The 10,928-nt window shown below is 43.5% G+C and overlaps 1 protein-coding gene across 3 annotated transcripts; it reads right to left on the reverse strand.

Annotated features, from left to right (window-relative positions):
- Positions 1-1,559: 1,559 nt before the first annotated feature.
- On the reverse strand, positions 1,560-9,456 carry COQ3 (coenzyme Q3, methyltransferase). Of its 3 annotated transcripts, none has more exons than XM_084202956.1 (7): positions 9,345-9,456; positions 8,301-8,424; positions 7,784-7,936; positions 7,529-7,628; positions 5,686-5,928; positions 4,308-4,467; positions 1,560-2,886 (listed from the first exon to the last, which is right to left on the reverse strand). In XM_084202956.1, the coding sequence occupies exons 1-7, from the start codon at positions 9,427-9,429 to the stop codon at positions 2,669-2,671; spliced, it is 1,083 nt and encodes a 360-aa protein (XP_084059082.1). In that variant the 5' UTR covers positions 9,430-9,456; the 3' UTR covers positions 1,560-2,668. The 3 variants fall into 3 exon arrangements, with proteins under 3 accessions (XP_084059082.1, XP_084059084.1, XP_084059083.1); XM_084202958.1 differs by having other exon boundaries at positions 8,301-8,398; positions 9,345-9,452; XM_084202957.1 differs by having other exon boundaries at positions 8,301-8,394; positions 9,345-9,448.
- Between the last annotated feature and the right edge of the window lie 1,472 nt (positions 9,457-10,928).

The following is a 10,928-nucleotide window of genomic DNA, read 5'->3' on the forward strand; positions in this document are numbered from 1 at the left end:
CTCATTAGAATGATTTCTACTGCATTCTATCATTCCTGCATTTAAATAAGGTTGTTTTACACAGGGGGACGAAATATAGCCGGAGTAGCTAGGATAATCCCCAGGAGAAGAAAACTGAGGGGTAAGGACTGGGGGTGGAGCATATCCAGGACATCTGGAAACACTACAGGTACAAGGAGTTGTTCGAGCAGTCCCAACTCATTTGTCCACACTGCTCTCAAAACTCTCCCGGATTGACTGGGCTTCAATACACATGTAGGAGCAGAAGATTAGATGCTTGTGGTAAGGTTTTTGTCGAAACCAGAGGTATCCATGGATAACCAGGTCCATGTGCTTGTGGTTTAAATGCCAGCCATTGTTCATTAGGTACAGGATCCCTCTTGTGAGCTTGGACAGAGAACCCAGGCAGCATCAAACGTTTTTTGTCCTATGTGCAATAGAAATAACAGTGAAAAAAGCAAAACAAAACACCCTTTCCCTAGGTAGTTCACAGTTTAATGAAAAACTACAAGAAAGTAACAAGTAATTCACTTTAGAGTTGAACTTAATCCATGTGTCCCCTCTCAACTCAGAATATGCTGTGAATCTATGAAGTGAGGAAAAACAGGCACTTAGGGCTCCTAAATAAAACAAAAATCAGCTCTTTCTATGCCAGTTTTATAACATTATTTTTATTTCACTTGACAAGTCTGAAAACAAATCAGTGGAGGAGGGACTGTCTCATGGGGGATGTTTCTTGTCGGCTACCTCAGGAACCTGTCCAGGTCTCAATGCTTCAGAGCTGCTGGCAAAATTTGAAACAAGAGTCATACAGTTGTGGTAACCTAGATTGATGTTGGTAATTTGGTTAGGCGAACTCACTGGAGCACATGGTTTAACACACCTGAACACAGTTAAGAGCAAAGACTACTGGTTATCTCTTTTGATGACCCCTGTTCTTCCAGCATCACTTCCCTCCTGAACGCTGTGCACCACCCTTGCATGCATGACCAATGGAGCAGAGACTCCTTTGCAGGAGAAAGGCAGTTGGGGAATGATGTATTCCTCCTGAGGACAGCTTTAGTGAAACCATTAATGATTTGCTGCTGCCAGTTCCACCCCATGCTCCAGAAACAATGTTTAACACAAAACTTCATGTGAACTCAGAAACTCATATGTAGCACTAAGAGCTGCAGAGATACTCTCAGACCACTTATAAAAAATTAAGGGGTGACAACTCAAAATTGCAGCTGATAGAGGTACTTAAGTGTAAAAATGAGGATTTTAGGACATCACTGGTGAGGTTCCAAGGTTAAACTGCTTGAACTGATGAACCTTTGGAACAATTTCTTTACTGGTGTAGCGGGCTCCCCATCACTAAACTCTTAACATGATGATCAATCTTCTTCTCAAAGCCAAGATATAGCCCACAGAAATGTTATGAAGCAGAACTTATGGTCATGGAAGCAATCACACCAGATACTACTTCTTAATCTTTATTAGCTATGAATATCTATTATTTCCATTATAAATTAACTATATTCTTCTGGGCATCATCAAATCCATCAGGAAACTTGGATCTGAAGGCAACATGCAGATAACAGCAAAGCAGGAAGAATGCAAATGTGTAAAAAACTAATGTAGCCCACCACACCTCTAGAGTAGGAGAAATGCACAAGCAACTAAAACAGGGAGAGAAACAAGAGGGGAAAAAAAAGTTTCATTTCCATCCCTGCAAACAAAAAGAAGACACCTTTCCAGCTGTGTACAAGCTGAAAGAAAAAGGAGAAAGAAGGAAGGAGATGCAGTCATAGACACACACACATGACACTTTATTTAGAAAGCTCTGTTTCATTGTAAATGACTTTTCCTTACCCGGGCTCTAGAACATTAAGAATAGGTATGGCACCTCAGTTATAGGACAGACTGCTAATCGATCATTCTTCCAGCATGGAGCTCTGGTTGCTTAGTAAAATTTTACCTGCAGCTTCTCTTTATTTGGGCAGAGGGAAAAAGTTGAAAAAAAGGCACAGATACAAGTATGGTTGTGGTGAAGGGGCTTTCACAGCTGAGGAGCTCTGGTCTCAGAGACTCTTCTTTCAATTGACAGTTACAGAAAGAGCAGAAACAGCAGGACTCAACAGTAAAGGTTTGCTATTTTGTTTCCCCTGTTCAGGGAGAAAGGTGTATCACAGAAAAAAGTCTTTGTAGCTCTTAAGTCATATATTTTTACAGAGTTAAGTATCTTATTTACTTAAGGCATTTTATTTATTGTACAGCATTGTGGTTTTTTAACTCACTCTACATCTCTGCCATTATTCTATGGAGAACTGAGTCCCAGCAGGACTGAAAACACTACCACATAATAAAGCTTCCTCCAAGCTACCGACAGAATAATTTGTATTTCCCTGTCCAACAATTTGAAATTACTTTCTCATGAAAATACTTATTCTTTAAAAGCTTTGCTCATTTCAGTTTTAAAAGATCCCTGAGATAGTGGGCACTTGATTTTTTTGAGACCGCCGAGATAGTGGGCACTTGATTTTTTTGAGACCGCCCGAAGTATTTGGCCAAAAATAGCACATGTATTATTGATGCAAACAGGAAGCTTGTTGTTGGCAAAGGTTTTATTGTGTCCATCTGAGTAAAAGCTCACTTTCTGATCTGGTGACAGTCCGTCACCACACAGTCAGACAGTGCTGTCTGGGACAGTGCCAGCTGTGCCAGCTGTGGCTGAGCGCTGTTGAAGGTCTGTCTCTGGCAGGGTGTCTGCGGCGTGCGACTGTGCCGGAGCCCCAGCCTTGACTGCGTGCAGCGCGTAGTTGAGGCTCGTGCTCTGCACCCAGCTCCAGGAGCCCGAGAGCGGATTGTACAACATCCCCTTCACGCTCCTGACTGAAAAGCCATCTGGGAAAGAAAGAAGCCACATAAAGCAACGGATGTTCTTAAATATTGTAAGTCACCGTAACATCAAGCTCTTTAGAACAGCAAGTCTGAAGCATGCTTCTTCCTCTGGGCTGGGGAGGAAGCTGGCCTTTGGCAGACACCCCCACATGCAGTGCCACTGGCATCGCTGGTGACAGCAGTTCCTGGCAGTGGCTGTAACAGCTCTGTGCCAGGCCATGCACCACCAGCAGCTACAGGGCTCTGCTAAATCCCCAGCCTCACACCTCCCCATCTGGCTGACTGGTAATCTTTTCTGGAGGTGGAGACATGCTTCAGATTGACATCACACACTCCAAAATCAAAATCTGAGCACATCTTTGCAAGCATTCTTCAGATTCCCTTTAGGAATGGAAAAACGTAAGAAAAAGGCACATGAATGCCATCAAGGACTTGGTGCAAAGAGAGAGTGATTTATCATTCTGGCTGAGCAGCACTCAGTTCACTGCATGGACCTGCTGTGTCCCAGCAGGATACAGGATGGAAGGCAGAAAACAAACACCCTATCAAAACAAATCACTCCAGTGCACCTGCTTCTCCTTTCAAAGGAAGAACTGAAAAAAACCTCCAGTATGTGAACCAGTATTAGTCATATTTCTTATGGCATCACTGCAAAGTGCCAGGAAAAGACCTTGCCAAGAGAATAGCTCCACTCATATTTCAGCTTCTTTGCAGTGAACTAGAGAAAAGTGAAATATCTGGTGAGAGGGTTTTAAAACATCTGTGGTGAAGGAGGGCAATGGGCAGAAGTCTTCCCAGCTCATTGCTTTGTCTATTTTAAAAGCAATCAGACCAGGGTAATTTAATTAGATATAATTAAAATCAGTATCACAGAGTTTCTCAAGAACTGACTAATGAATTTGTGGTAGGTTTCATCTTCACATTTTGGAAGAAATCTTTTAGTAACATAATATGAATAGAGAACATGGAGCAGCAAACCAAAAATAAAAATGCCTCCTCCCAAAGGAAAGGCAACAAACAATGCAGTGGCAGCAGTGCAGCACCAGAGTGCCAACACAGTTAATTCCTCAAACCTGACCTAGAGCTTATGAACCACTTCAGAGCATACACTCTGTCACCAGAACACAATGGAAAATATTGGAATTTTTTATTTAGGCTATTAAACAGAGGGCAACTGCAACAGTGACTTTGTTCAAGTAATCACTGCATTCTTAGGATTCAATTTAATTTATTTTATGCAAAATCCAGTAAGCAGCAGTGTCTTTAAACCAAGAACCATACTCTTAATATATGACTGTTAACTCAAGCAGGACAAGTTGTGCATTGTTGCTAGCACTCACCCCGCCTTAACTTATCCCTTTGCCATTTCTACAGGGACCATGTGGATATCTCTCTCCATCCCCATCGTCTGGCCTGAAACTTACTTGATTCCAGGAGGCGCTCCAGCTCTTCAGGGGGAACAAATTTCTCCCATTCATGTGTTCCTTCTGGTACAATCCCCATTATTTTTTCTGCAACCACAATTCCCAGGACATAGGACAATTGTGTTTTATTGATTGTCGTAATGAATAAAGAACCTTCAGGCTAATTAAAATATTAAAATGTTTAATTAGAAGAATTTTTTTGGTTTTTTTAAATTGTAAATTTAATCACATTAAGACAAATAATTTGTCTATGTCAAAGTCTACACAATGCAAGACTAAGAAGTAATTTCATCCCAGGATAGATATTTATAACATTTTAATACAAGAAAGAATATAATTTTCTAACAGTATGTCTCAGGAATCTTCAAAGAATCAACATAATCACGTCTTGGGTGGCCTAAAAACTATTCCCTAGCCCAAAGAACACCTAGAAAAGTCACTTATAATATTTTCTGCCCAGGAAATGGATAAATAAAAGGTATTAAAGCATATACAATATCTGTTGTTAAAAAAAAAAACAAAAAAAACAAAAAAACAAAAATCCAACAAAGCAAAAAACCAAAATAAAACTACAAAGTGCTTTTTTAATTGAAACCAAAGTAAAATGTGAAATACTTCCTTAATTTCTGAGACTGCTGAATGCCACGCCATGCTTGTTTTAATAATTACATGGGCAAAGAAACAAAGCCAGAAACAAATGCTAAGTCCTTAAAGGACTGTTTGTTACAAATAAGGGATAATTTCTTTGCCCTAGCAGGCTAAAAGTGCATTACTAGTGCATTCAACTGAAATAATTAATATTCCTTCTGATGACCAGAAAGATAAAGAGATCAAAGAAAAGCTCCCACTTATGTTCTGAGTTTACCATCCTTCTTTTGCAAATGAACTAGTATCAAGATGAATAACCACCTGATTATCTCCAAAGCTTAACTAGGAACCTTTAAAAGCAATCCAGGATCTCATCTGATGTGATGCTAGTGCTGGAATAAAATCTTGTGTCAGAAACATCATTACAGAGTTCCCATGCAGTCTGAGCCACAGCTGTCCATCAACAGCAGCACTGCCACATTTTCTCTCACCTGTGTGAAATCAGATGCACCCAGATTTCTGAAGGTCCTGATGCAATGCAAACCTGGAATGCTAGGTAATGTCTTAACACTTTTCTGAGGCTGAGTTGGAGAAATAAATTTCCCCTAACTGTGGTTACTGAATTTGGGAAGATGTATTTGCATCATGGAGAAGAACAGAAGGCACTTCTAGAACATGGTTCTGACTTAGTGGAGAAATTTGTGCAGATGTGTTTTCACACTCTTTTTAAAAAGCCACAATAATAAAAGAGAATAAATATTCCCAATAATGAAAGCAAAAACTCTCTTACCTTTAACACCTGAGAGCAACACTTGATAAACATTTCAAGGTCAGCCACATGCTCCACTACTTCAGAAGCTACAATTACATCAAAGGTTTCCATAGACTCTTCCACAATCTCCTCCAGTGAACTGGACTTGTACTGTATTCTCTTGGCCAGGACCGGATCAAATGACTTGTGCCGATCTGCTGTTCTAATGTTGTCCTCCACAGGATCAATTCCAGTAACTGAAGCTCCCAGTCTACCTAAAGGCTAATAAAAAAGAGTGTAATTTATTCTCTGCATGAAAACAATTTACTTAAGGGTTTCTGAAACTTTGCAACGTATGTACAAGATGCAGAATGCATCAACACAAGACAAACAACAGTAAATTATGAGCTCTGATCCGGCAGTTGTATTTTAAATGTTTATTAAAGCAAAAACACCCTTAGATTTGGGAAAGGTGGTGTTAATTTTCTTAGAAAATTATATAGTGGACTATACACACATCTAAATTGTCTTTTAGAAGAATTTGTTCTCAATTCATTTTGTTACACCAAATAAAGATTTCTTCCACTGCTACTCTCTGATACAGGAAAAACAAAGAGGGGAAATCAACACAGTAATTAAAGGGGAGAAAACAATGCCCTATTTAATTACTGTCATTACTTTCTTCAACATCCACCTGTAATGGTAAATCCTCATCTCTTTTTAATGGTTACTTAATATGTGATTATCTCTGGGACTTTCTCACTGCTGAGAACTAAACACTGATGTTTACTAGGATAGCATCAGCCTTGGCTGTCACTCAGGTTTCTCCAGTGTCTTCTTACTCCAAGGTTAGCACCTTAGTCATCACCTCTTCTGAAACTGAAACAGGCTGTAGAACATGACCACATGTATGATATTCCAACCTGAAATTCACCAGTTGTTCAGCCTGAGAAGGTGATGCAGCACACCAGTTTTGCCAGCATTGTTGGAGAGACCCCTCTCACAAGGCTACAAGATTTTGCTCAAAAGATGAGAAAAAGAAAGAAAACATGGGAAAGATTCAGGTCCCTCTGTAACACCTCACTTCAGATGCTGATGAAGTTCCCCGAGGAAGGCAGCCAGATCTGTAACCCTGAATTCACACCATCCCTAGTCTATTGATGGGACACAGCACTGCTCAGAGCCTGTGTGGACAGCGCTCCACCACAAACAGTAACTTCTCAGTCCCAAGTTTGTGCAGACTTCTCTGGATGCCACTGTAACACCAGCCCCTTTACCACAGCAATCTCTACTGACACAGGAGAGGTATGATTTGGGTGCTTGATGTTATTCCATGCATTTCCCATGAGATCAAATCAAAGGTGAGAATCCCCCCCATCATGTAAAACACTGAAGATAAGCAGTTCAAATAAATGCATGTGTAAGAACAAGTTTATAACAAAAATTGTTTCTTTGGTAATGAGGATGTCATGACTCCAAGTATTCCTGCCTAGACTTATGAAGTAAAAAAAGAAAAATAAAGGAAGAAGTATTCAAGGACTGTTTCATCCTTCTTCCCTTCTCCTTTACTTTACAGTGCTTGAAATCTTATTTTCCTGATTTAGAATCTCAGAATTTTAGAATTTCCCATTACCAATTCCCTCATTCTGTGTAAACCACTACCACTATGCTAACCAAATACACTATGGGTTTTTTTTGTATGAGTGCACTGCACTCTACTCAGTAACTAACATATCACAGAAGAGAAAAAGTCCTCCTTGGAGGATTAGAAATTAAGCAGTACAATTAGTAGACAGTAATTTTACAGTGTACAGTAATTAGTACAACAATTCAAACACCTTGCATGCCTTTTAAGAAGAAAACAGAGTTCACTGTTTCTTACCTCACTCAGCAGTCCTCCTCCACAGCCCACGTCAAGAATCTTGATTCCAGAAAGTGGATTTCCCAGATGGTAATTACTACTCATGCTCAACAGAGTATCTCTGAAAGAAAAGGGATGTGATTAAGGTCAAACCCACAAGGTGCTTCAATAGATGCTGTAGTTATCTTAAGTACTGGTAATTAGCTTTTTTTGCAGTATTTTCTGAGGTCATACAGAAATAGCAAATATAAAAAATATCTGTCTTCAAAACCATACCTAATAAATGGCACTCTAATATCATTCATAGAATGAAGGGCTGCATATTCTCCTTCTTCATCCCACCACTTATGTGCAAGGAGCTGGAATTTTTTCATTTCCTTTGAATCCACTGATGAGTGTGAAGTGCTGAAAGGTCTCTTCACAGCGAATCTAAATAATGAAAGCTCATTAAACTAATACTAATATTCCATGTCAGCTGAAATATGGGAAAAACAAATACTGCATTGGAAAATGCAAAAAGGTAAAATACGTGTTTCTTTAGACATTTGAGTTCTACTTGTTTAGTAGCATACAGATATTATACACTGTCTGGGTAACATATCTTCCCAAACAGATGGCTGCAGGCTTGTAATTTTAAAGTTGGCAATTAGTAAAACAAGAACAGGCCAAATCAAATATTCAGACATGTGAGATATAAAAACAGCTCCACGTGACACTGTCACGAAGTCAAATTAAATTGTTACAGAAAAGGGTAGCCCTGATCACACAGGGTAATTTTAGCTACAGTACTTACATGTTGCTTTTCATTTCAGTCAGAGAGACGGGCAAGGTACGACCAGATTTCAGTTGTATTTTCCTGTTGGAGTCCTGAAGGATATCTCTCAGACCTGTCTGAAAAGACAGATCAGCATGGTCATCTGCATAAATAAAAGACAACCAAATGGAAAGCATCAGCTTTACAGGAAGTCAGAGACAAAACATCTAGTTGTAAGAGTGCTGCTCTAGCAGAATACTAACCATGCAAATCTTCGCACATTTGCTCACTATTCTACTTATCGAGTTAGCAATTAAATAAAAGAATGTATGCTAGATCACCACGCCCGTACTCCTCAAATGATGTTCAATAATTTGTACATAATTTTCACATTCAGAGACTGAATAGAAAAGAGCTTTTTATGCAAGTGAAATGTTTTGGTTAGTGTGAATTGCCCCAAAATGTTTACCCTAACCACAAGCTATGCACACACACACACACACACAGCAGTGCTGGGTTTATTATGTGTTGGAAAGAGACATACACAGCTGCACACTCATTTTGCATTGTACCAACCGGTAAGGAAACCTAAGCAAAAAGCCCCCTCGGACGGTGCACAGACAGGCCAGGGACAATATCTTGCAATTGTTCTCCGCTCCTGCTTAGCCCACGCAGGGCTCTCCCTAGCACGGCGAACACTCGCTCACACCCAGCTGCTGCCTGGCCACGAAGTGCCCCCGAACCACAGCAGTGCCTCACTGTACCCAGAGTAAACCACCCCTGAAGACGATTTTAGGCCGCAGGGAGCCATGGAGCGATCTAGACACCTCCGGACTGCAAAGGAGGCGGCAGAGGAACAACACCTTCCCGACCGGCCGGCGCCGGGCTGGGAGTGCCGTGCGATGCGGCCGGCAGCTGCCAGACACGCGGCCGGGGCCGCCGCCGGCCGGAGGCTTGCGGGGCCCGGCAGTGAGGGAGCCGGCGAGGCGAAGCCCCATTACCCCGCCCCTGCCGCCGGCCGCGCCGGGGCCCGCCCTCCCTCCCTTCCTGCAGCTCTCCCGCGCCCGCCCAGCGCCCGCTCACCGCCCGCAGCCCCCGGCAGCGCGGCCGCCGCCCGCCGGCGCCGTAGGGAGCGGGTGAGCGCTCGGGCCGCCCCGCCGCCCCACATGGCCGCCGCCGCCGCCGCCGCTCTCGCCCCGCCCCGGTCCGCGGCCGGCGGTGCCGGCTGCCTCGCCGGGCGGCCGCCGGGAAAGTTCCGCCCGGTGCTGGGGCCGGTGCGAATGCCAGCCCCTACGGTGGCACTTGTCGCCAAGGCTTCATCTGGAGCAACACAGCTTAATTGTGTGCCCCGTCATTGCCTTGTCTTGGACCACGAAAAGACCCGCAAGCAGAGGCTCGTTCGGATGACACAGCGACGAGCCCACAGCTTTCAGCCCCCTCATTACCAAGAAACAGCGGGCTTGCAGGGCGCCGCGCAAAGTACAAGAGTCTTCGCTTGAGGGGCAGGCTCAGAGCGATCCCAGCGGCCGGCACTCCGGCCTGGAGCAAAACCTCTGGGCACCAGCGTGGCTGGGCCTGGGGCAGCCCCCTCATGGGAACCATCCAAGCTGGCATGGGGTAGCCCCTTCATGGGAACCATCCAAGCTGGCATGGGACAGCCCCTTCATGGGAACCATCCAAGCTGGCATGGGGCAGCCCCCTCATGGGAACCATCCAAGCTGGCATGGGGCAGCCCCCTCATGGGAACCATCCAAGCTGGCATGGGGCAGCCCCCTCATGGGAACCATCCCAGCTGGCATGCCGCTGCCTCTCCGAGAGGTGGCCGTGTCATGGTTTGCAGAAAAAGTCCGGGCTGTGGCCCACGAAGGAGAAGGGTTTCTGCTTTCCCTGCTCCCTCGAAGGCACTGCTGCCCAAGGCCCCGAATTGAGGTGAGTGGTCCTGACAATTCAGGGCTGATACAAATGGAAAATAATTAAGCCATTTTTTTTAAAGATTAGTTTTCTGACACTTTATTGAGCTGCAGGTCCAACAAGAACACCCAGCGAAAACCAAAGCTGTCTGGAAGGCAGCAGCGCAGAGCAAGGCAAAGGCACGCCGTGAAGGCAGAGCTGGCAGCGCTCCCATGCCTGCCAGGCAGATGATCACAGCCAGGTTCCCTGCCTGGCTCTGCAGATGTTGGCACCCGCAGGCAGGAGGCACGGCCTGCACAACACCAAGGGCAGGAGCATCCTCCGGGCTGCAGGAAATTTGGAGTAGTATAACCAGTCCAGCTTGACTTCCCTCTAGTGCCAGCCTGCTTTATGAACTGACCTTGCTTAGCAATACAACCCTCTTGTAATACAACTGCTTGAAATCTGCCTGTTTACAGGTCTCCTGTAAATACAGTATAATTCATGTAGTAGTTAAAGTCTGGATTATTTTCTTTTTAAAGTTAAATAAGGACTGCTGAAAGGGCTCAAAAAAGCTTGTCTTGACAGCAATTAAACATAGGGCAAACCTGCTTAGTATGTACCTGCCTCACTTTTCTACTCACCTGACTTCTATCAGTTCTTTCTAACAAAGCTCACAGTGCACTGGAGTTACGAGTCATTAATAACACCTCAGAGCTACTGAAAGAAACAGAGCTCCAACAAATCCTTTATGGATAGTCTCTTTAAGAGACAAAA

The sequence above is a fragment of the Fringilla coelebs genome (genome assembly GCF_963513975.1).
Source record: "Fringilla coelebs genome assembly, chromosome: 3".
NCBI classification, from domain to species: domain Eukaryota; kingdom Metazoa; phylum Chordata; class Aves; order Passeriformes; family Fringillidae; genus Fringilla; species Fringilla coelebs.

Excerpts from the sequence above, each read along its gene's own strand:
- COQ3 (XM_084202956.1), bottom strand. The coding sequence starts at position 9,429 with ATGTGGGGCGGCGGGGCGGCCCGAGCGCTCACCCGCTCCCTACGGCGC. Across the intron at positions 7,629-7,783 it reads ATTAGAGTGCCATTTATTAG|AGATACTCTGTTGAGCATGA; the intron begins GTATGGTTTTGA and ends CTTTTCTTTCAG. Across the intron at positions 4,468-5,685 it reads GTTGCTCTCAGGTGTTAAAG|CCTGAAGGTTCTTTATTCAT; the intron begins GTAAGAGAGTTT and ends TATTTTAATTAG.